This window comes from Brachycentrus maculatus, unplaced genomic scaffold, assembly GCF_059751285.1.
Source record: "Brachycentrus maculatus isolate JH-2025_06_01 unplaced genomic scaffold, ASM5975128v1 h1tg000122l, whole genome shotgun sequence".
In the NCBI taxonomy this organism is placed as follows: Eukaryota; Metazoa; Arthropoda; class Insecta; order Trichoptera; family Brachycentridae; genus Brachycentrus; species Brachycentrus maculatus.
In genome coordinates, this window is record NW_028280875.1 from 1,341,624 (window position 1) to 1,367,424 (window position 25,801).

A 25,801-nucleotide genomic window follows, 5' to 3' on the forward strand; every position below is an offset into this window, starting at 1 on the left:
TTATTATTATTTATACTGCCAAATAAATAATTTAAAAAAAACTAGAGATAAAATAACTGTAAACAGGATCTGCCTTTTGATTGCTGTATTTATGAAGATAAGTGTAGTTTTTTAATATTCTTTTGGTGCTGTATCTATGAATATAAGTGTGGTTTAATTTTGATAAACATTCTTTTGTTGCTATATCAATGAAAGTAAGTGTAGTATAATTTAAATAAATCTTTTTCTGGTGCTACATCAATGAAGGTAAGTGTAGTATAATTTTAAATAAATATTTTTCTGGTGCTACATCTATGAAGGTAAGTGTAGTATAATTTTAAATAAATCTTTTTCTGGTGCTACCTCTATGAAGGTAAGTGTAGAATAATTTTAAATAAATCTTTTTCTGGTGCTATACCTATGAATGTAAGTGTAGTTTAATTCACAAAAATCTACTTATGGTACCATGTCTATGAAGATAAGTGTAGTTTATTTTTTTGGAATCTTTTCTGGTGCTATATTATTAACATTCGATTTATCTACTTATATAACGCTTTTGTAAACCACGTCCCGCCATTTGAAAATCATTATGGAATATATTTTTTTAATGAAACGGACATTCACTACTAACGTATACATACACATACACAAGTATTACTTCCACGCCATATTGCATTAGGAAAACAAAGACGTCTCAGTCCGACCGCGGGCTTTTGTCTTGATAGTATTTTCTCCAATTTCCCCGAGAGCGTCTTCTCACCCCCGAAGCCCTCCCTGGCAACACCGAGTGCAATCTTCTATAGTAAGGGGTTGCCAGCGCACACAAAAACATCCTAGCAGGGATGAATGCGAGAACGTGATACATCAGGCCAGATGACATGGTTTTCGAGGTACAACCGCCATATTACGTACGTTTTTATATGAAAAAAAAGGAAACGTTACATCGGTTTAGAATCTTGCATATATTCAAATAAAAGGGTCTAAATAAAAGCTTTCCCAATTCAACCGTATAATGCTCTAGTGAACTCACATGAACAGTGTCATGAATAGTGGTATTTTACGAAACTGGCGCTATATAAATCATCCAAATTAATTAATGTTATTTTTACGTATGGTGTATGTGAGAGTTCCAAAAAATTAATGAGTAATGTGGTTGTCAATCGTGGGTAGAATGGTGAATGTCACACGTATGTAAAGTGATCTCAGCACAAAGATGAAGAAGAGCATGGAAGTCTAGGTATTTACAGGACTGGTTTAAGTGATCACTTTTTAGGTGTAACATTCACCACTACACTATGATAGTATAGTGTATATACATTACATATACATACATTATATTATGATTGACAACGACACTATTCATAGGACACAAAATGCCAAAGCCTCTTCTAGTAAAACGGAAGATCTGTCGATGACAGTCAACAGTCCGCCTTCTCCTGAGGAGTGCAACGTGGTTTCCTCCCAGCAATGAGCAAATGCTAAGAAGTTTATCCCTCCTGTCCCCAATACAGATTAAAAAAAAAACTTTTTATATAATAACCATATCCGCTCCCTAGGTGGAGCATATGGAGTCCACAAACTGTCTCCAGGCTTTTCTGTCAGCTGCCAGCTCCCTTGCATCCTCCCAAGTCAGATCCGCGTCGCGAAGTTCTGACGAGAACTGCCGACGAATTGTCAGCAATGGTCGTCCTGGGCGGCGCGAACCTGATGCCTTGTAAAAGAGGCAAGCTTGATTAAGGCTCTCAGGAGGCATGCGGAGTACGTGGCCAAGCCAACTGAATCGCCTTTTTTTGACGACAGTTGTGACCAAGATTTGCTGCGTCCTACGCCTTATCTCTTCATTCCTCACAAAGTCAAACCACCGCACGCCTAAGATTCTCCGCAAACACCTGTTCTCAAAGCTTAGTACACGGCTGCTTTGGGCCCTTGTAAGGTGCCATGTTTCACAGCCGTATAAGAGAACAGGAGCAATGCAGGCATTGTATAGGCGGCATTTGGTTTTCACCGAGTATAAATCCGATCTCCAGACAGCCTTCATACTGTTGAATGCGGACCCAGTGAGTCCTAATCGCACTCCCAGTTCCTTTTGAAGGCTGCCATTTTCAGTCGCGTACACTCCCAAGTACTTGAAACTCTCGACCCTTTCGATGCGCTGGTTACTCAACGTCAAGGGTTGTTGGGCATCTAGGCATGAGCTGTTGCACAACACATGGGTTTTTGCAACATTTATTGTAAGCCCCATGTGCGTAGAGTACCTATTTACCCTGTCGACGATCAATTGAAGACCCTCGACGGAGTCATCAATTAAAACAGCATCATCTGCGTACTCTAGGTCGCAGAGTTTCCGGGAGGGGGAGATGGATATACCTCGGTCAGATGGTAATGACTTTCGAAGAATGAAATCCATGAGGATGATGAAGAGAAACGGTGCAAGGACGCAGCCTTGTCTGACTCCGGTAGAGACCCCAAACCAATCCGTGACAACATCGTCAACTCTCATTCGGCATTCACTATTGAGGTGAAGGGACTTAATTAGCTCCACTAATTTCGCAGGCACCCCATAAGCTTCCAGTACTTTCCAGAGTGTGGGCCTGTGCGGACTATCAAACGCTTTCTCATAGTCTACAAAACACATCGCCAGAGAACTGTTAAATTCCTGGCTCTGCTGTAGAATGTGACGAATATTATGGATTTGATCCGCACAGGACCTGCCAGGCAGAAACCCTGCCTGGTTTTCTCTGAGCACCTGCATAATGGGGGCTCGGATTCTCTGCAAGATTACGTGGGCAAGCACCTTCCCAGGTACGCTGAGTAGCGTAATGCCGCGGTAGTTGTCACAGTTGAGTGGATCGCCCTTCTTATGTAACACGGTAATCTCCCCATTTACCCAGTCTCTAGGGCATCGCTCTTCTTCCCACACACTGGACATTAATTGGTGTAAAGGGCCAATAATGCCAGTAACGCTGCATTTCAAGAATTCCGGGTGGATACCATCAACACCAGGGGCAGTCCCATTTTTCAATTTCGACACGGCAGCTATAATTTCTGCCTGTGTCGGTGGACCATCAGGTATGGCGACCGCCCGCGGAATGCTTGACGCAGCCTCCGTGGGAATATCGAGGATGATTGGAGGAGGAGGGCGATTCAAGACCCTGTGGAAATGATCACGCCATATTTCCTTTATACGATCCGCGTCAGATTCGGTAACTCCATTTGTGTTTTTCACAGCTCCAGGGGTTACCGAATTCTTTCCGCAGATCTTCCTTGTTATTTGGAATAATTTCCGCGTGTCATTTCCTTGGGCGGCATGTTCCGCCGTTACAATAAGAGAATCGAGATGACGGCGCTTATCGAGTCTGCATGATCGTTTGACTATACGATCTTGGCGCCTGTAGTCATCTCTGAGGGTGTCCAGTTGGTAGGGGTCACTTTCACTGTCCCTCAGTGCTTTTAAGTGAGCGCGCTCAGCCATCTTTCCCCAGGTCTCATCTGACATCCAATGGGGTCTTTCTCCTATCCTGGGGCCAAGAACCTCATTGGCGGAAGAGTTGAGAGCCGATTTGAGACTGGCCCACTGTGCCTCAATCGAGTCAACATTAATGGGCTGAGGATCGGTGTCTTGCTGGACACGTTGTCCGACCGTTTCCTCGAATCTCAATCTTATTTCGGCACTCTTCAACTTGTCTAAGTTGATTCTCTTCCGCCGAGGACATCTCGGCAGACGTTTGAGCTGCAGACAGATTCTTCCGACGAGTAACTCGTGGTCACTATGAATGTCGGCCCCTCTGTAGGACCTGACATCGAGGAGCTCTCGCCGGTTAGCACGTCCATAGAGGATGTGATCTATCTGCGCTCTTGTTCGTCCGTCAGGGGAGGTCCAGGTGTACTTATGGATGGACCTATGGGGAAATAGCGTACCACCAATGACAAGGTCGTTAATACTAGCGAACTCGACCAGTCTTTCTCCATTGCCATTGGCTTGCCCATAGCCGTGCCTTCCCATCACCGTTGGGGCAAGTGATGGGTCTGTTCCGACTCTCGCGTTAAAATCTCCCAATACTACCACGCGGGTTCTTCTTGGGAGAGAGGCGATGACCGCATGGAGAGAGTCGTAGAAGGCATCTTTTGTTTGGGCATCTGCAATTTCGGTAGGCGCGTAGCACTGTAGGACAGTGACAGAACTATCGGCCGTTTGGAGGGTGACGCGTATAAGCCTTTCAGAAATTGGTTCCCAACTAAGCAAGCACTTTGCTGCTCTTTCTGAAAGGAGAATTGCCACCCCTTGACGGTGATATCGTTCTTGGCCGGAGTGCAGACACATGTGACTATCCAACAACCTCTTTCCAGATCCTTTCCATCGCGACTCGCTCAGTCCTAGGATATCTAACTTGTAGTCATCCATGATACGAGTCGCGTGAATATCTTTTCCGTGGACCTGCATTGTCCGCACATTGTACGTTCCAATGCGGAAAGATGAATTGTTGGATAGGAGCCGTTTAGTGAGCGCAGTCCTAATACCACAGCCGGGTCGGGGGGTGCCAGAGAAGCCGGTGTCCGAGGCATTTCGTGGACTTATCGTAATCAAAGGGTTTAGGGAGGCAGAGTGATTGGCCCAGCGCTCCCGAGGCCTGAGGTCCGAGGACCCCTCAACAGGTCGGCTCAACCTTGTTTCCCGCTTTGTCTGGTCTCTCTTCACCAACCTGCTTGGCATGGGAGACCCTTCTGGTAGTTAGACTACCGCCATAGCCTGGTGAATCACTGAGGCACGCAAGCCCCCTCACCGCGACAAGGTGGGGATCAAGAGGGGGCAAAGGTGGGGATCAAGAGGGGGAGGTGGGGATCAAGAGGGGGAGGTGGGGATCAAGAGGGGGAAAATATGTTTTTTAACTAATAAAATTCAACTTCATGATCTATAAACCTTGTAAAAGGTAAATAATAAATGCAACTCCCATTAAAAAAATCACACACAACTCATTTCTTTTTGTAACTATTATATCTTATTCCTCACTCCTTGCAATAACGTCATATATATATATATAAAAAAAAGATTTTTCAGGAGATCGTTTTTAAAATTTAAAAATATAATAAAATGTTTTAAAAATGAATATCAAGCCACTTATTGAACTTTTTACTGTGCAACAGATCTTTTTAGGTAAATCCTGAGTGTTTTTTCTCCATTAGAAAAAGTATTAAATTATTATTATTATTAAATACCTTTTCTTCAAAATGCAAAAACAACACTTTATGCCCTGTAGCGCGTAAATATTAAGTTAAATATATGCCGCTTTTGCTGGGATATAGTACATTTCCTGTGCATTCCGAAAACATGCACAACTGAAAATTGACGATTTTTTATTTATGACGTTGTTGAAAGCAGTGAACGATATATCAAATAACTCACATTTAGTTTCATGTGTGAGTCCGCGGCAAGATCTACGGTTGATTTGAGAAAGCCTTTTACTTAGCAGAGACACTTTATATTTGAATCCATCATACATTAAAAGTAATAGATCCAGTCGCAATCGCTATAGTTCGCCGCCATCGATGATTGGAGTACGCGGTGCATACGTTTGCATAATCCATGTCTAGAAAGGGGGCAGTCACCCCTGTTCGCGCTGCGAAACAATAGGGTGGCGGCACTAGAAATAGGCCAGGACTGCCACCCACCCTACCCGAGCGCACACTCTAGCGACGGCGGGACTCGAAGCCCATATATCACTGTGGCGTGGGAAATGTTCAAAATGAAATTAATTTTAACAGACATACGAGCATATGGAAGGTGTATCCTGTATGGTAATTTTTTTGAGAAGCTACATAGATATGGAAAATATATATTTTTTTAACACGTTCATGCGTTCGATATATTGTACCGTGATGTGCTGACAAAAGAGCAATTTTAAAAAGGCTAACACTTTATAAAAAAATGTGAACTATTATTTGTATTTTGTAGATACTGGGTACACACTGCTCCTTTTGTGTGAAGCATTCACGCGCGGCGCACGTTTATACTGACGTTGAGACGAGCGAGTATAGTTGAGTTTAACTCGCAAATAAAAGATACATATTTTAATTTCATTAATAAGGAAAGTATGCAAAGCTGATTTAAGATATTATCGATAAAATTAAGAAAGGTGTATTGAGACGGTTTGGACATGTGGAAGGAATGAGTGGAGAAGGAACGGTAAAACAAATTTATCAGGCAAAATGTTGATGGAAAAAGGAGCAAAGGAAGACCGAGAATAACTTGGCACGAGCAGGTTTGTCAAATACTTGAAAACGGTCAGCTTAGGAGTCGAAACAGTCGGCGGGTATGTATGAGGAGACGCATGAAAGTGGAAGAGGCAAATAATGTCTTTGCAACAGAGTGGTGTGGTGTTCTATCTCTCTGCCTACCCCTGCGGGGAGCGACATGTTGGTTAGTTAGTTAGTATTTTAATTTAAGTTTTACATGTTTAAAATTGATGCGGAATGCATCGAAACACGTATCACATTAGATTTTAAGAAATAGTGGTATTTACTAGTAAGTAAGTAACATTAATTTAAAAATGGATAGGTATTACCACAAAGTGACTGCCGAATCAATACAGGAAAATAGAAGATAAAATCAAATTTCATTATTTGTTTTTCGTATTTTTTTACGTAAAAATATTGTACAGCATTTTGAGTGTGTCCAAATACTTGTTCACAAATCTGGATTATCTCATATTATTTACATACTAAAATAAGAGTTTCTGCTAAATAAAAAGCTTTTTTACATCTCACCAATAGATGTCTCTAGTGAGGTTCTAGCGATTCAAGAACAAGGTTTCTAAATTGGTTCATATATCGCTCACTCCTTTCAAGAACGTCATAAATCAAAAATCGTCAATTTTCAGTTGTGCATGTTTTCGGAATGCCCAGAAAATGTACTATATTCCAGCAAAAGAGGCATATTTTTAACTTGATATTTACCCACTACAGGGCAGAAAATGTTGTTTTTACATTTTGAAGAAAATGTATTGTTTAATAATTTGTTTAAAGATACTAAATATTTTTCAAATGGAGAAAAAACCTTCAGGTTTTACCTAAAAAGATCTGTTGCACAGTAAAAAGTTCAATAAGTGGCTTGATATTTATTTTTAATACATTGTATTATATTTTTAAACTTTAAAAACGTTCTCCTGAAAAATAGAGTTTTTTGATTTATGACGTTCTTGAAAGGAGTGAGCGATATATAGAGCTTCCAAGAATTTGAGTAATGTGGTTGTCAATAATGGGTAGAATTGGTGAATGTTACACGTGTGTAAAGTGATCACTTAAACCAGACAATGACAGTCGTCAGCCCCGTAAATGCCCAGACTTCTATATTTTTTTTATCTTTGATGAGATGTCAAAAAATAATATAAAAATATTGTGTTAAGACGGGAAGGGTATATTTTCCATTACGCGATGATATTGTACTTTTGAGACACTTGACTCCTTTTTATCAGCCATCCGCGCTAAGGCTGTATTCCGCACCGGTGGAAATTACAAACGTACAAACCTGGCGCGTACGCCGCGTATAAACGATATAGAGTGGAACCTCTTATAACGAGCATTATTCGTTCCGGCATCTCCTCCATAATTTCTTGCTCTGACACACGATGCAACTCCATAAGCTCTTCGGTGGTCAGCTCTTGGCTGTGCTCTTTCACAAACTCTTCAATATCGTTGCTATCCACCTCTAGTACCATGATATTGGCTAATGACACAATCTCGTTGACTATAGAGTCCACATGTACAGTTTCAAAATCGCATTCGACAACACTCTCTAGCAAATGTTTTTTTCCAAACAGAAGTGAAGGACCTCTTGGTAACTCCTTCCCAAGTCACGAATGTCCTGGGCTCACAAGAGAATATCGTGAAAAAGGGCTTTCTCTGTAACATGTTATGGGAAATGTCACTCGTTGAAAGAGCAAAATTTTCACATATTTTTTTTATTTTAGCTGTAAACATTTTTTAATATTATTATTAAAACCCTTATCCGCACCCCAATGGTGCATAGGGCACTGCTTCATATAAACGCAGTGTTATCTTGATCGTTTACACATAAAGCAAAGGTGATCAGCCCTCCGCTTCGGGTAATATTGAATAAATATTACAGTGAAAAAATCACTTATATTTACTTGACCCCCCCTGGGAATCGAACCCGGGACCTCCAGAACGGTAACCGGGCGTGCTGACCATTACACTACGTAGGCGGACATTTACTTAAAAGAAAAATCACAAACATATTTAAAACATTTTTTGCAGAGACCCACCAAGCCACCTCGTGTGTCTTATCGGTGGAGTTCTTTTTACATACGTTTTTTATTGTTTATATCTATTTTAATATACTCGGAAAAAAGAAAGAAAGTTTGTTGTAATAAAAACTATTTTTAAATTGTCATATAATTAGCTCTTGAATGCGTTATCGCTCGTTATGCGAATTACTCGTTATGAGAAGCTCCACTGTAATTCACAAAAACGCAGATGGGTACTTAGCTACGTTTTTACGCCCTGGTATACTTTTATTGTTTATATTTATTTTAAACTAATATACCTACACACAAAAAAGAAAAGATTTTTTAAAAATAAAACCTACATTAAAATTTTCATATAATTAACTCTTGAATGCGTTATCTCTCGCTATGCGAATTACTCGTTATGAGAGGCTCCACTGTAATTCACAAAAACGCAGATGGGTACTATTCTACGTTTTTACGCCCTGGTATACTAAGGGTTAACACCCCTTTTACGGACGATATTAAATATTCTGCCTCTGAATGCCATCCGATGTTTTATTCGTTCCCGAGTCCTTTTAGCGCCGAGAGCGGGTGGCTACAGAAGCGGCGTCGGCGTCGCGACGTCTAGTAAAATTAATTGAAGAGCCTCTTACGCGAGGCTTTTAATAAAGCGCCATATTGCCGAGTGACCTGTCGGGCTTGTATTTTAACGGTCATACTGAGGGCCACCACTGTTAGAGACAGTGAGTTATATACAAATTATAAATTAATTAGTACATACAATCTGGGTAACTTTGAATGTGTTTAAACTTTTTTTCAGTTTAAAAACATTGGGCGGGATAATTCAAACGTATAAACGTCGCGCTCGCTGTTTATTTATTGGTGTCGCGTTGTCCTTCACGCCCTATTACCTTGTAATTTTCGATAAATAAATAATTGTCTTGATTTGCGCGTTTCCGTCTTCCTCATCATAAGTGTTCCAGTACCATTAGTCGTAACAACTCGTATCCCGCATAAGATGTGTTGAATCGGGTAGAAACACGAGCCAACACGCTTGTAGACTCTTTAACCTTTCCGGTAGTATGGCCGTACATATACGGCCGTTACAAAACATGATTTACATAAAAAAATGTTTAAAGCACGATTTTCGTCAAAATTATCGATGCTTCGATAAATCATGTTTACTGGTATTGCTTTTGGCATCGACTATGAAATAAAATTATAAAAAGTAAAAAAAAAAACAGCAAAAAAACTGACTCCCCAGATCCAGTTTTGCCCGCAGAAACTCACTCCCGGACAGGTTAAAGGAGGGGAGAGTGACTCACCTCCTGTTGTCCGTGAAGTCGTCGTCGTCGTATGCGTCCTTGGGCGGCAGGGCGCCGCCGCGCGAGCGCGCCCCGTAGGCGGCCGAGTTCCTGTTGAGCGCGTCGTCCAGCCGCGCCGGGTCCAGGTGGTAGTTGGGGTTCTCGTACGACAGGAGCCCGTTCTCTGCAAACAACAAATTAGACAAATCAGGATCATGAAACCAAACCCATCCATGTCGACCACCATTTATTGATTCAGCTTTGAGGTAATTTCTGAATTGAAGAATTCCAAAAATTTAATTATTGTTATCATGGGGAGAAGAGTGAATGCTACACTCGTATAATTTTTTTAAGACACACTTAAAATTTTGTGTATTATTTGTTAGTAAAAATAAAAGTTGGATACCTTTTGATGTCCGATAATTCTGTTTTATATATATCATGTTTCTATTTGTGAAGACCTGTAATTGGCTTTGTGTTAATTTTATTTATTTTTTGATATCTCATCAAAAATGAAGAAGAATATGGAAGTCTGGGCATTTACGGGGCTTACGACCGTCATAGGCTGGTTTAAGTGATCACTTTACACACGTGTAACATTCACCAATTCTACCCATTATTGACAACCACACTACTCAAATTCTTGGAAGTTCTATATATATGAACCAATTTAGAAACCTTGTTCATGAATCACTAGAACTTCACTAGAGACATCTATTGGTGAGATGTAAAGAAGCTTTTTACTAAGCAGAAACTCTTATATTAGTGTGTGAGATCCGAATCCTGGATTATAATCACACACATGAGAAACGCCAGAAAATACCATTTTCATTTTTATTATTAAGCTTATAACTTGACCAGATAATTTATTTACAACATTTTGAGTGTGTCCAAATACTTGTTCACAAAATCTGGATTATCTCCAATTACAGGAGTTATTTTCATATTATTTTTTGATAAATTTATTATTTTTATTAATTTTATTTGTTTACTGTCTCGTATTTGTAGCTGTTGGTTTTCCTAAATAAAAATAAAAAAATAAAATTCATTGTTGCGATCTCTTTGATGTGTCAAAAAACGTGTTTTGTCGTGTCTCTGAGATGCCGGGATTCAAACCGCGACATCTTTCTTCCGCTCCATTAAGCCCGACACCTGGGGCTAGGAGGAAGGATAAGAAAAGTGTGGGAACGGTAATAAACGGAGAGAACGAACGAGAAGGAACAGAGCAGGCGAGAGAAGGCGACACGATAAAGGGGTGCTGTAAAGAATAAGAGAAGAGAGTGGAAGCAGTAAATGAAATAAGGAATCGCATTTTGTGGGACGCTACAGCGGATGTAACAAGGAAAAATAGAAAATGACGTCTGAAGATGGAGCAATTTTATAACGAAGGACTCCTTCCTCCTAAACTTCAACTTAATATACTTATACATTTTTTTCAAAAGCAACAGGGAAAAAATATGAAAACAATTTATCATGTCATGTGAGATTAATTAATTTTTTAAACGCATTTTATTCGTTATAAACGAAAAACAGTCAAAAAGTGATATTGATATTGACCCCCCTGGGAATCGAGCCCGGGACCTTTTTTTTCACTCTAATATTTATTCAATAATATTTTTTCACTCTAATATTTATTCAATATTTATTCAATAATATTTGTTCACTCTAATATTTATTCAATATTACCCTGCACTGGTACCTGAAGCGGATGGCTGATCACCTTTCCTTCATGTGTTTACGATCAAGATAACACTGCGTTTATATGATGCAGTGCCCTATGCATCACTGGGGTGCGGATAAGGGTTTGATTTGATTTTGATGAAACGTGATATTTATCCGTCTCCATAGTGTAGTGGCTAGCACGCTAGGGTCCCGGGTTTGATTCCCAAGAGGGTCAAAATAAATATTAGTGATTTTTCAGCCTAATATCACCCTGTGATATTTATCCGCGTCCATAATGTAGTGGTTAGCGCGCTAGGCTACAAAGCTGGAGGTCCTGTATTCGATTCCCAAGAGGGTCAAGTCAACATATATATTAGTGGTTGTTCAGCCTAATATTTATTTGATATCACCCTGGAGTGGTACCTGAAGCGCAGTGGCGTACACACATAATTAATTAGGATAAACATGTGGACCTAATGGATAGCGAGAAAATGACTAAGAAAGTTTATTTGGCGAACAGAACGAGGACGATCAAAAAAGACTTGACACGACCTAATACATCAGAACCTAAAATCTGGTGGTGTCAAAAAGCTACGTAATCGGAGGGTATGTGTGACTAGGAGTGTTTGTCAGGACAGAATAATGTAGCGTTCCATCCTCTCTGCCTACCCCTTCAGGGAAACGGTATAATGGTAATAGTAGTAGTAGTAATATGGCCTTAGACAAAGCCAACACACAATCTACGAATCAATTTGCCAACATTAGATATAAATAAAAGCGCAATTTATCGGAAGAACGAAAATAAAGGAAACGAAGGCCGGATGGAAGAAAGAAATGAACGTTATTTATTTATCGGAACCTTCTGGAAGTCGAAGATAACTTTGAAGATGATTGACTGATTGACAGCGTTATCTTCCTACGCTGTATATCACCGATGTCAAACCGATGCATCGTATCTCAGGTTTCTAGCTTTTTGCCAAAAGCGATTTTCAGTGTATCCTTTATCAAAATTAAAAAAAAGGCACCTAAAAGTTATATTATTTACTGATTTTTCATTGATTTTATTGAATAAAATGGTGATTCAAATATAAAATTGAAATTAGTTTTAGTAAAAAAGTCTCCAGAATATAAATCGCAACTGATTAAAATAAAAAATTCACTTCACAAAAACACTTGTATAATACCACTTATTGAGTTTATTAATGTAAACACGATATTCTGATTAGCAGATGAAAATATAAACTTTTTTGCGGTTTGTTTTTTTACCTGTTTTTATTTGTGCCTACCTTGTCGTCCGCTTCCGTAGTGTAATGGCCAGCTCGCTCAGCTACCGTACTAGAGGTCCCGCGTTCGATTCCCAGGGGGGGTGGGTCAAATAAATTTGAGATTTTTTTTTCACTCTAATATTTATTTAATAATACCCTGGACTGGTAGCTGAAGCGGAGGGCTAATAACCCTTACTTTATGTGATAACGATCAAGATAGACTTTTTTTAGTTTTCTAAACAAGGCAGGCGCCGTGGCGTAGTTGTGTAGACGCTCGACTGCAAAACTGGCGTTGCGGGTTTGGTTTCCGCCAAGTGATACATTTAAAAAAGATTTACTTTCGATTGGGCTGGGTGTTCGTGTTGTATTTTTCACATTTACCTTCCCTATCCTTACTATCCTACCCGCAGACAAGCCTCTAAAAGTAGAGGCTTTGAAGATTATTCCTTTGAAGACAAAAGTCCTGTTTGCGAGTATATTATTAAACTCCAAATGCGATTTTATACGAGTGTTTTGTGTTTATATTTAAATCATCATCTTATTCCACAAAGTTTAATGCTAAATCATTAAATAATTTGACCACAACTGTACATATCGCTCACTCTTTTCAACAACGTCATATATCAAAAATCGACAATTTTCAGTTGTGCATGTTTTCGGAACGCCCAGAATATGTACTATATCCCAGCAAAAGAGGCATATTTTAAACTTAATATTTACATGCTACATGGCAGAAATTGTTGTTTTTGCATTTTGAAGAAAAGGTATTGTGTAATTATTTTTTTAAATATACTAAATATTTTTCAAATGGAGAAAAAACCTCCAAGTTTTACCTAAAAGGATCTGTCGCACAGTAAAAAGTTCAATAAGTGGCTTGACATTTATTTTTAATGCACTGTATTATATTTTTAAACTTTAAAAACGTTCTCCTGAAAAATCTAGTTTTTTGATTTATGACGTTCTTATAAGGAGTGAGCGCTATATGTCTTTCCTTTGTAAAACTTATGTTTATGATTTCAGAGATACGATACACTACCCGGAGTTAATCTATCTCTCTCGACAGAGCAGACACATCAGACCACGTGTCTCGTAGCGAATCGATTCGGGTTCACGTCCGCCACAGAAATCCATCCGACATGTCGACTTGTCTATCCCGAGACGAAGGAAATTATAATTTGCCGACCGTAACATAACATACGAATTCAATCAATATTTTACTGTAACGTTGTTCTGTGTTCTCGACATGTCGCTCACTCCTTTCAAGGACGTCATAAAAAAAACTTGATTTTTCAGAAGACCGTTTTTAAAGTTAAAGTTTAAAAATATAATACAATGTATTAAAAATAAATATCAAGCCACTTATTGAACTTTTTACTGTGCAAAAGATCTTTTTAGGTAAAACCTGAAGGTTTTTTCTCCATTTGAAAAATATTAAGTTTATTTAAAAAAATAATTAAACTAACTAACTAACTAACTAACCATCACGCCGCTTCCCCGCAGGGGTAGGCAGAGAGAATAGAGCGCCACACCACTCTGTCCTTGCAAACATTCCTCGCCTCTTCCACGTTCATGCATCTCCTCATACATACCCGCCGATTGTTACGACTCCTAACCTGACCACTTTCAAGTATTTGGCATACCTGATCGTGCCATGTTTTTCTCGGTCTTCCTCTGCTTCTTTTCCCGCTAACATTCGCCTCATAAATTTGTTTTACCGTTCTTTCCTCACTCATTCGTTCTACATGTCCAAACCATCTCAACACACCTTTCTTAATTTTATCGATAATGCTTATCTCAGCTTTGCATTCTTTCCTTATTTCACTATTCGCACATCTATCATACATCGTTTTGTTACACATTCTTCTGAGAGATCGCATTTCGACTGCATTCAGTCTACTTTCATCCTTCTTTTGCCAACTCCATGTTTCACTTCCATACATTAGAGTTGGAACCAGGACTCCGTTGTGCACTGCCAGTTTAGCTTCCGCTGATAGGTTTTTATTTGCTATAACTGATTTCAGTGCACCGTTCACTTTGTTCCCAGCATTCACTCTCCTTTCTATATCTTTATCAATCTTTCCATCCCTAGAAAACATACTACCCAAATACACGAAATCATCTACCTGTTCCAGAACACAGATACACGAAATCATCTACCTGCCAAAATAATTAAACAATACCTTTTCTTCAAAATGCATAAACAACACTTTTTGCCCTGTAGCGGGTAAATATTAAGTCAAAAATATACCTCTTTTGAAGGGATATAGTACATTTTCTGGATTTTATTTATTTATTTATCATTTATTTACTGGATTTTTGTTTCTTCTAGCTAATTCAATATGTTTTTATTTGAATCTGTGTTGGGAACAGGATGGATAATCTAGTGTGGGCCAATCAGGAACTTTTCAGCATTACCTAAATATTTATCTCTCAGCCAAGGTAGGCAACACTTGATTCTTTCTTTGTCAACTAACCTAGGACATGATTCTCAATCTGTCAATGTAGGCATGACTTGATTCTCTATTTGTCAACTATCGTAGGTAAAACTTGACTCCCTATCTGTCAACCAACATACAGGTATTGAACAGATTAATTGGTATTCGATTCGATTCTCTGATAGTATCTTTTCCAGTAGAATTGGATGATACTTCCCGTTATTCATCATCTCAGTCACTGAGAGAAGCAGACCTGGTCCGTAATACGAGGAACATCCCCAAAACACTTTTTTAGAGAGTGCTGAAAATTTGTAAAAAAAATTGTTTCTATTAATCTGTTCGATACTGTTAGTACGCCTTGATTCTCTATCCTTCAACTATCGTAGTTACGACTCCAAACAATATTGCTGCGCCTTTGTTCCCCTTTTCCACGTGTGGAGATAAAATTATCTGAGAAATGTGTCGAGTTCGTGTGTTGAGGGAAGCCATGAGGATGTAATATAATATACGAGTACGTTAGAACACACGTCTAGAGGGGAAACAATAAAATACCGCACGAAGCAACGTGAAGGATCTTCTGAGGTTAACGAAGAGATGAACTCGTTTCCGGGGGGTACCTATGTTATGTGTACTAAAAAAACGCGACACGAGTCATTTTTACACTTTTTAAATTATTTATTTATTAAGATTTATTGTTGGTTCTATTTCATATAGCATTATTATTATCATTTTTGTCCGCCTCCGTAGTGTAATGGTCAGCACGCTCGGCTACCGTTCTGGAGGTTCCGGGTTCGATTCCCAAGGGGGGTAAAATAAATATTAGTGATTTTTTCACTGTAATATTTATTCAAAATTACCATGGACTGGTACCTGAAGCGGAAGGCTGATCACCTTTCCTTCTTGTATAAACGATCAAGATAACACTGCGTTCATATGACAGCGCCCTATGCAACATTTGGGTGCGGATAAGGGTTATATATATATATATATATATATATATATATATATATATATATATATATATATATATATATATATATATATACATATATTATTATTATTATTATCGTTGAGTCGTGAATACGCGTAGGAGATAATACTTTTTTTTTTAAATTAATTATTTTTTAATTAAAAAATCAAATGCCTTGATGGTCAGCTAGAGTGTCACTTAGAAATAAAATAAAGAGTTCACGCATTCATGGAAGCCTGGCTGTAACTTATACCAAAAGTAAGGTAGAGGAAAGGCAATTGAGATGGTATGGGCACATAGGACGTAGAGAACCTGAACATATTATGAACCAGGCGATTGCCATGGATTTTTCTCGAAAGACATCTAGAGGAAGACCAAAAAATTCATGGATGCTACAGGAAGATAACATGATTCGAAGGCATGACCTAGGTGATAATGTAAATGATAGAAGGACCTACAACCTGAGGACGAGGAGACATGACTCACAGTCTACAAAGACGATTAGTTGGAATGGAGAAAGGATGAAGACTTTTTTTACATCTCAATAAAGATGACGAAAAATATGCATGTCTGGGTATTTACAGGGCTTATGACATGTCATAGGCTGGATAAGTGAACACTTATCCACCCGATTGAAAAAATCTAACCTTTCAATAAATATATTCTTTTCAAAACCATACATTAATATCGAATAAAAAACTTATTTTTTCGATACAAAAACGGTGTTTTAATAAAAAAAAATAAAAAAAGCAATTACGTTAAATGTTACCTGGGTTTAAAGAAAATTAAGTTGCGGGTTATTGATTATCCCGCCTTAAGGACACCATCTACCAAACTAAATCGTACGTGAAATCCTTACCATTAGTACGATTGCTTTATTCCCGGATGGATTTGCAAAAAATGTATTAGAATTTACCTCAAGGTGAAATACATTAAAACGCGAAAAAGTAAGCGGGCACAATATTCGCACGTGCGTCGAATTTGGCGAATTTATCGGTTCGCCGTATTTGTTCGCCCGAAAGGCGAACGCCGACAACGGAATGAGCAATGAGGCGGCACGTCATTTTTTTCTTCCACATCCCCCATTGATTTATATGGAAAACATATGAAAATACACGCGGCGGCGTCTTGAACAAGACTAATGGCTTGCGATCCGCGAAAATCTGGCTCGCGATTAGAAAGAGAAGAGAAAAAAAAAATGGGAAAATTCGCGACTCTCGTGTGGGGTGACCAGATTTCAGTCTGGGTAGGTAGTTATAAAGAAAGCCGAGAGTATTGGCCCTCTATAGGACGACAGCAAGACTATTTTGTGACAAAATGATCAATATTTAAATCAGCGAATGAGACATTTTGTACGCCTCCGTGGATTTATGGCTCTCTCTCTCTAACCCTTATCCGCACCCAATGGTGCATAGGGCACTGCATCGTATTGACGCAATGTCATCTTGAACTTTAATTATATAAAGGCAAGGTGATCACTTCTGCGCTTCAGGGACCAGTCCAGAGTAATGTTAAATAAATATTAGAGTGTAAATTCACTAATATTTATTCTCACGCCCCCTGGGAATCGAACCCGGGACCTCCAGAACGGTAGCTAATCACGCTGACCATTATTACACCACGGAGGCGGATTTATAGCATATTTAGTTTATATGTCTTAAAAATGACAGTGGATGTGTATAAAAAACACTCTCCTTATCATCCATTGTTTACTTGGTGTAATACCACTTTTATAAACACTTGTGACTACCTGTTTCGGAAAATTATTCCATCATCAGGTCATTAAAATAAAATTATCGTGACTTACACAAATAAGTGTTTATAAAAGTGGTATTACACAAAGTAAACAATGGATGATAAAGGGAGTATTTTATTACCATACCACAAAGTTATCAATGCTTTTAATATACAAAATATGGATGTGTATAGTTCATAATAAATAAATAAAGTTGATCCCTAAAAACAATACAAAAAGATACAACAATACAATAGACACAATGGATTCAATATCTTATATCAAAAAATATTTCTCACATAGCTCATTTATTAGTCTTATTCGTCTTGTCATATTTTCTAAATAAGACACCACTAAATCCGATAGATTTTTTTTCCTTTCTTTTAAATTCTTTTGCATTGCCCAACATTATATAAAATACAAATCAAAAAATATATTTAAAATATAAATACAAAAAAAGATCCCACAAAGGCATGGCCTGTATGTGGGTTTTAAATTTTTTTCATTCAAACCCTTATCCACACCCCAATGGTGCATAGGGCACTGCATTATATAAACACAGTGTTATCTTGATCGTTAACACACGAAGGAAAGGTGATCAGCCCTCCGCTTTAGGTACCAGTCCAGGGTAATATTGAGTAAATATTAGAGTGAAAAAATCACTTATATTTATTTGATCCCCCCTGGGAATCGAACCCGGGACCTCCAGAATGGTAGCCGACCGTGCTGACTATTACACTACGAAGGCGGACATGTATGTGGGTACACAATATAATTTAGGTCGTAGTAAAAGGCACTGGCAAGAATACAATAGATATTTTAAGAAGTAGAACTAGAATCATAGTGTTGATATAAAATACAAAAAATACAAAATACTTGACTAACAGAAAACAAAATAAAAAATAAAACAAAATAAAATTTAAAAACATAAAAAAAGTTAAAAGTAAAAGTAAAAAGTTAACAAGCATGTACTACACGAGTGATACGTCTACAAGAAAAAGGAGTCTGTAAATCTGTCTCCTTCAATAAATAATCTCAGCAAAATATGAAATCGAATCAAACTGAAGTAATTAACATCTAAATGTCTTTTATGATAATTATGTTCTATCGCCTCATCAATTTTTGTCAACTGAATACCAACCAAAGAGTCAAAGGTCAACCCGTTACCATAATTTGAGAATGTTTTGTATACAAAGTCTCGCACTTATTGAAAGCTGTCCCACCGCATGCCCAGATCTGATACAGAAACATCTAGGCTTCCTGACAGATCTGCTCTTGCTAAGCAATTTTTTATTGTTGAACTAAGTTCATAAATTTATTGAAAATGTGAAACAATATAAAATTGTATCCCGATTTTACTGTGATCTTACATTTAAAAGCTTTCAATATACCTGTCACTGCCAATTTTCTAGAAGTACCCCAGTGTAGGCAGTGAAAGGGATTAGTGTTTAGTTCAATTAGTCAGCTAGATCCGATTCCGACTCGACGTTGGCCGGTACACAGACGCCCACAACCGCGACCAGCACAGCAGACAGACACGGAACAGTGCAAAGACATTTACAGAAAATGGTCAGTCATCGCATTTCCACTCAACCATTATTCATCTACACTAGTCCCGCACTGTAATTTGCGTTGGTCACCACGCGGCACAATAACCCACAGCCGAGTTATCAAGTCACGATATTAGATTGCACCCCCGACGAATCCGCCAGGGAAAAGGTGGTCAAATTGGACCGGGCCGACTGAATTGGGCCGCCACTGTCACGGGCAGGGTTCTTTTCCGACCCGAAACCCATTTTCGCCCGGCGCGCGTGCTAATGGAAAAGTTTTTTGTTTGCTATTATCTGTCTTCGACATCAAAATTGCTGTACTTATAAAGCCCAGACAACACCTATGGTACATACAGCATTTACTTTATTGACTGATTCGAAATTAACTTTGTGGAATGACATGTAGATTATTTTAAAAAATTAAATATTTTTCAAATGGAGAAAAAACCTTTAGATTTTACCTAAAAAGATCTATTGCACAGTAAAAAATTCAATAAGTGGCTTGATATTTATTTTTAAAACATTGTATGATATTTAAAGACTTTAAAAACGTTCTCCTGAACAATCAAGTTTTTTGATTTATGACGTTCTTGAAAGGAGTGAGCAAAGTGTAATTTTTTTTTATAAATACAACAATACGGTCACAGTCAACATTTTCTTATTTTAACCGATATCCTCACCCAATGGTGCACAGGGCACTGCATCGTAATGACGAGGTGTTATCTTGATCGTTTCTCACATGATGGCAAGGTGATCGATCCAGCGCTTCAGATATCAGTATTAATAAATAATATTAAATGAATATAATAAGGACAAATCATTTTTGACATATCAACAGGTGGAGAAGAATATGGAAGTCTGGGTATTTGCACTGATCACTTGAACAGCCTATATAATAGGTTTCATTAATTGATTCGGCAGTCACTTTGTGGTAAAATCTATCCATTTTTAATTATTTTTTTATTCAGTAAATACCGTTTATTTCTTAAAAGACTAATGACTAAAGCCTCCCCTCTATTATCTATGTTCCCACTGATAAGAATAAAAATAAAAATAAAAAATAAATAAAAGACAGCTAAAATAAGAAACAGCTCCTACCCCCTCTTCAACCTTCAACTCTAAAATTTAGAATTAGCTTCACATACGGTGTTTGAAAATGATGCGGAATGCGTCGAAACACGTGTCACAGTATATTTTAAGAAATAGTGGTATTTACTAAGTAAAACATTTATTGAAAATATATACTTAATAGGTCTTAAGCGCTGTATATACCTTCCATATTCTTCTTCGTCTATCTTGAGCTGATCAGGATTGGAGAAACCCGTATTTGTGAACAAGTATTTTGACAAACTCAAAAATAACGTAAACTCAATTTATCATCGGCGTAGATATACAATACTTGAATACGGTACAGACGAAGAATTCGCAAAATAATACAGTACAACAAAAACAAGGTACGTTTGAATGGGTCATTTGCGCGTGGACTCCTCGGGCGGCCCTTTCATCTGATTTCTCTCTTCCTTTAAGATGGAAATATATCTCAATAATGGGACAAGATCAAAGATTGTGCCGGCCGTATGTACATCTGGAGGGAAGCTGGAATACTCATCGGGAAGGCCGGAAGGGTCGCCCGGGCGGCGGTCACGTTCCGCGAGTCGGCTATCGGCAGACGTATTCGGAAAACAAACTCCAACGAGGGGTCGAACAAGGGAGGGGATGATGGGAAAACCACGTGACGTGTCGGGATTTGCCCAATTCCACGAATTATTAAATCGTACATGGCAAAAGCCGTACAATACATAGCAGGGGCGTGCATAGCCAGAAAAGCGATGCGGCTGTCCAAACTCAAAACACAGTAAGGGTAATTTTTTGTGGTACGTTTTTTTGCATTTATGGTTCCCAGAAAAGCAGTGCGGCTGTCCAAACTCAAAACACAGTAAGAGACATTTTTTTGTAGTAGGTACTTACGTTTTTAGATTCTACTTAGTCCAAAAATGCAAAAAAAAAACGTACTACAAAAAAATGTTCCTTACTGTGTTTTTAAGTTTGGACAGCCGAGTGCCCATCCTAACTTACCCGCATGACTTATAAAAACGCAACCAGTACCTACCCTACCTTACTAAGTAGTACCAGCTTACCTTACCGACGATTACTAAACTATCCTACGACGGATACTTAATATAATTTATAATAAAGCTTTTTACTAAACAAAATCAATAAACGTCGTACGGTTGTCAATTTACCTATAAAAATAGAGCCGTGCAACTTACAAATGTATAAAAGAAAATAAAATCTGGGGATGACTGTTTAAAAATCTCAAAACCGATGTTCGTATTGCGATTGAATTATGCAACGTATTGCAACTCGGGATATTGCGCGGTTCAATGATTCCATATAATTCCATTACCCCGAACAGCGAAATCCCAAGATATGGACCAAGCGCATACCGGGTTTATGACCGCTTTCTATGCAGACCGGGCCGGGACGAGAACCAATTTAATCTCCACGGCTAGTGATCAAATCATGTTTTTTTTACAATATTATTATTATTCAGTGTGTCCAAATACTCCAAACACAAATCTGGATTATCTCCAATTAGGAGTAATTTTTTTATTATTATTAATTGACATCTCTACATAGAAGAATGAGGAAGAATATGGGGCATTTTCGGGGCTTACGACCGTCATAGGCTGGTTTAAGTGATCACTTTACACACGCGTAACATTCATCAAGTGTGAAAACTTGTCAAAATCAAGAAGTCAGGAGTAGGAATAATCGGCGGGTATGTGTGAGGAGACGTCCGCCTCCGTAGTGTAATAATGGTCAGCACGCTCGGCTACCGTTCTGGAGGTCCCGGGTTCAATTTCCAGCGGGGGTCAAATAAATATAAGTGATTTTTTCACTGTAATATTTATTCAATATTACCCTGGACTGGTACCTGAAGCGGAGGGCTGATCACCTTTCCTTCATGTGTAAACGATCAAGATAACACTGCGTTTATATGAAGCAGTGCCCTATGCACCATTGGGGTGCGGATAAGGGTTTTATTATTATTATGTGTGAGGAGATGCATGAATGTGGAAGCGGCGAAGATTATTTGCAAAGACAGATTAGCGCGGCGTGTCTATTTTCTCTGTCTCTGTGATGGTTAGTCAGTTTTAGTTTCATAAGCAAAAATAAAGCAAGAAATAGCACTACTCGGTTACTCAATATCGCGTAGTACAAAGTTTTCCAATTTTTTCTGTAGTATGTTAGACCTGTCCTTTTTTTAAATATTAAAAGACATTATTTTCATTCACAGATTAAAAACTCCCTTTATTTCAATATATATCTACAGGCACAAGATGTGCATATAGATATATATTGAACATAGAAAGGAGAGTGATTGCTGGGAACAGAGTGAATGGTGCACTAAAATCAGTTTTAGCAAATAAAAATCTATCAGCGGAAGCTAAACTGGCAGTACACAATGGAGTTCTGGTTCCAACCCTTATGTATGGAAGCGAAGCACGGAGTCGGCAAAAGAAGGATGAAAGCAGACTGAATGCAGTCGAAATGCGATCGCTCAGACGAATGTGTGGCAAAACGATGTTTGATAGATGTTCGAATGATGAAATAAGGAAAGAATGTAAGGCTGAGATAAGCATTATCGATAAAATTAAGAAAGGTGTGTTGAGACGGTTTGGACATGTGGAGCGTATGAGTGAAGAAAGAACGGTTAAACAAATTTATGGGGCGAATGTAGTCGGAAAAAGAAGCAGAGGACGACCGAGGAAAACTTGGCACAATCAGGTGTGTCAAGTACTTGAAAGCGGCCGGGTCAGGAGTCGTAATAATCGTCGGGTATGTATGAGGAGATGCATGAATGTAGAAGAGGCAAAGAATGTTTGCAAAGACAGAGTGGTGTGGCGTTCGATTCTCTCTGCCTACCCCTGCGGGGAAGCGGCGTGATGGTTAGTCACAAGATGTTTCCTCTCAATATTCATTTCGAGTATTTAAAAGCGTAATTTTGCGCGAGAATTTTAATATTCCTGTACCGTCCCATCCGTTTTTCATTGGAAATAATTAGAATAAAGTCTACTAATTTGAAAAGTATACAATATCCATTAAAATACATTAAACCCCCCTATAACGTTGAGATAGGTACCGCGTTATCAGAGGAAACGTTACAAGGCATTGACGTTTTAAATTGTAATTTTACATTTTAACCAGCGGAAATGACTAAAATGAGTCATTATTAATTTATTTATTGATTTGTTCAATTTGTAGAACTCCATTTTCATATATATGTATTAATTTTAAATCAAACACAGATTTTTTGAGTCTACTAAGTTGTATTTTATCAAAAAAACACATAAAATATTTATATTGTGACAATTGTTTCGCCTTGTTAGGGCATAATCAAACGAATGTCCGTTTGATAATGCCCTAACAAGGCGAAACAATTGTCACAGTATAAATTTTTTATGTGCTTTTGTCAATAAAATACAGCTTAGTAGACTCAAAAAATCTGTGTTTGATTTTAAATTAATACATAAATTAAGTCATTATTAACCCTAGAATACTTAACTATCGTAAACATTACGAAGGCAATATGGCAGTTCCTGGAAGAAACAATGTTTGTGTCTTTTCTGCGCCCCCTGCCTCACAGTAACGTACCTTTAATTTTTTTCATTAATAATATGTTAATATTAAATGTTAATATTACTTCTGAAATAATAAAGGTAGAATTTTATTACCTTATTTATTTCCATTTTATTTCGTTGTCGTATTTCTTAATAACGTTAAGTAACAACGTCACTCGTAGGATAGTTTAGTAATCTAGGGTTAAATTAAAATACAATTTTAAAAAATTACCTTCAACAACGTTCTCTCCGATAACGCGGTACTTATCTCAACGTTTTACTGTATAGTAAAAAGAAATATATAGAAGAAAAAAAATTGTAGGTAATTTTAAAATTTTAAAGCAAAAAAAAGGATGAAAAACGTATTGTCACCTTTAATATTTCTCCGTTTTAATTCTAGTTTTCGGAGGGGGTGGGTTTCGGATATGTAGGGTAACGAAATCCAATTTAAAAATATCGCCGATTCCTGCAAGTCCACGCTCTGAATATAAAATGCAGCATCTCCAGTATCAAGGGATATGAAAGGGGACAACGTCTCGCCTCGTTTTCTCGGACATTTTTAACAACGAGCGCATGAACCTTTTCGATATGAATCCATTGTAAAATTTATACTGAAAACATAAAATGTCTTTGTCCCCCTCCGTAGTCCAATGGTTCGATTCCCAGGGGGGTTTAATAAATATAAGAGATTTTTTCGCTCTAATATTTATTCAATATTATCCTGGACTGGTACCTGAAGTCGAAGGCCGATCATCTTTCCTTCGTGTATTTAACGATCAAGATAATACTGCTTCTTTACGACGCAGTGCCCTATGCACCATTGATCGCGGATAAAGGTTAGAAGAAAAATTATACAAATAGCCCCGTTTTCGTAAAAATACTACCTCAAGGGTAGGCGCCAAAATAAAAATCGCGTGATTCGAATATTTGAAAAAATTAAAACATCAGTGTTGCCAACAAAACGAGAGCGATTCCGATAGGCTATCGATTCGAATGGGAAAAGATTAACAAAGTACCTACGCAGTGAGGGAAATTAATATTACGGCTTAACGGATTAATTCACGTGCCTTAAACCAAAGCTGTGGAAACTAGTGCACGCTCTCTCGGCATTTGTGTAAGAACGCAAAATGGCGGCGCGATAAATTAGCAAAGTTACATTTTACATTAATCGCGTCCCGATCACGTCGACAGTCCTTGGAATACCTCCGCATCTCTCCGGGTAATGGAATAAAACCTAGCGCCACTTGTTTAACCCCTGTCTGACACGAATTTAATAACTAACTAACTAACCATCACGCCGCTTCCCCGCAGGCGTAGGCAGAGGGAATAGACCGCCACACCACTCTGTCTTTGCAAAAATTATTCGCCTCTTCCACGTTCATGCATCTTCTCATACAAACCCGCCGATTATTTCGATTCCTAACCTGACCGCTTTCAAGTATTTGACATACCTGATCGTGCCAAGTTTTTCTCGATCTTCGTCTGCTACTTTTTCCAACTACATTCGCCTCATAAATTTGTTTTACCGATCTTTCCTCACGCATTCGTTTCACATGTCCAAACCATCTCAACACACCTTCCTTAATTTTATCGATAATGCTTAACTCAGCTTTGCATTCCTTCCTTATTTCACCATTCGAACATCTATCATGCATCGTTTTGCCGTACATTCGTCTGATAGAACGCATTTCGACTGCATGTCTACTTTTTTCAATATATATTCTAAACAAAAGTCAAATATCGAAATGTATTTTGTAAAAAATCATTTCAATAAAAATAAATTGTAAATTGTAAAACAAGTATAAGTCCCTCTCCAAGCACAAGAGCTCAGTCTCTTTTTTGGAGAGAACTGTGTTTTTAATTTTAAGATTGTAAGTAAAAATGTTAAGAAAATGAATAAAATTAATAAAAAAAACTTAACTTACCATATTAAATAAATAAAAAAATATTTAAGTAAGTACCGTAGAACGGGGCTACTTGAACTTTGATGTGTTACTTGAGCCCAGTACAAAAAAAAATTAAATCTGTATTTG

General features: G+C 38.1%; 1 protein-coding gene across 2 annotated transcripts in view; it reads right to left on the minus strand.

The window, feature by feature from the left end:
* Positions 1 to 25,801, minus strand: part of LOC148309498 (protein Fe65 homolog) — a 118,030-nt gene that overhangs the window by 55,837 nt on the left and 36,392 nt on the right. For both annotated transcript variants that reach the window (XM_088260007.1, XM_088260006.1), the window contains exon 2: positions 9,548 to 9,710. In XM_088260007.1, coding sequence (XP_088116133.1) covers positions 9,548 to 9,710 — 163 coding nt within the window. The remainder of the gene's footprint in view (positions 1 to 9,547; positions 9,711 to 25,801) is intronic.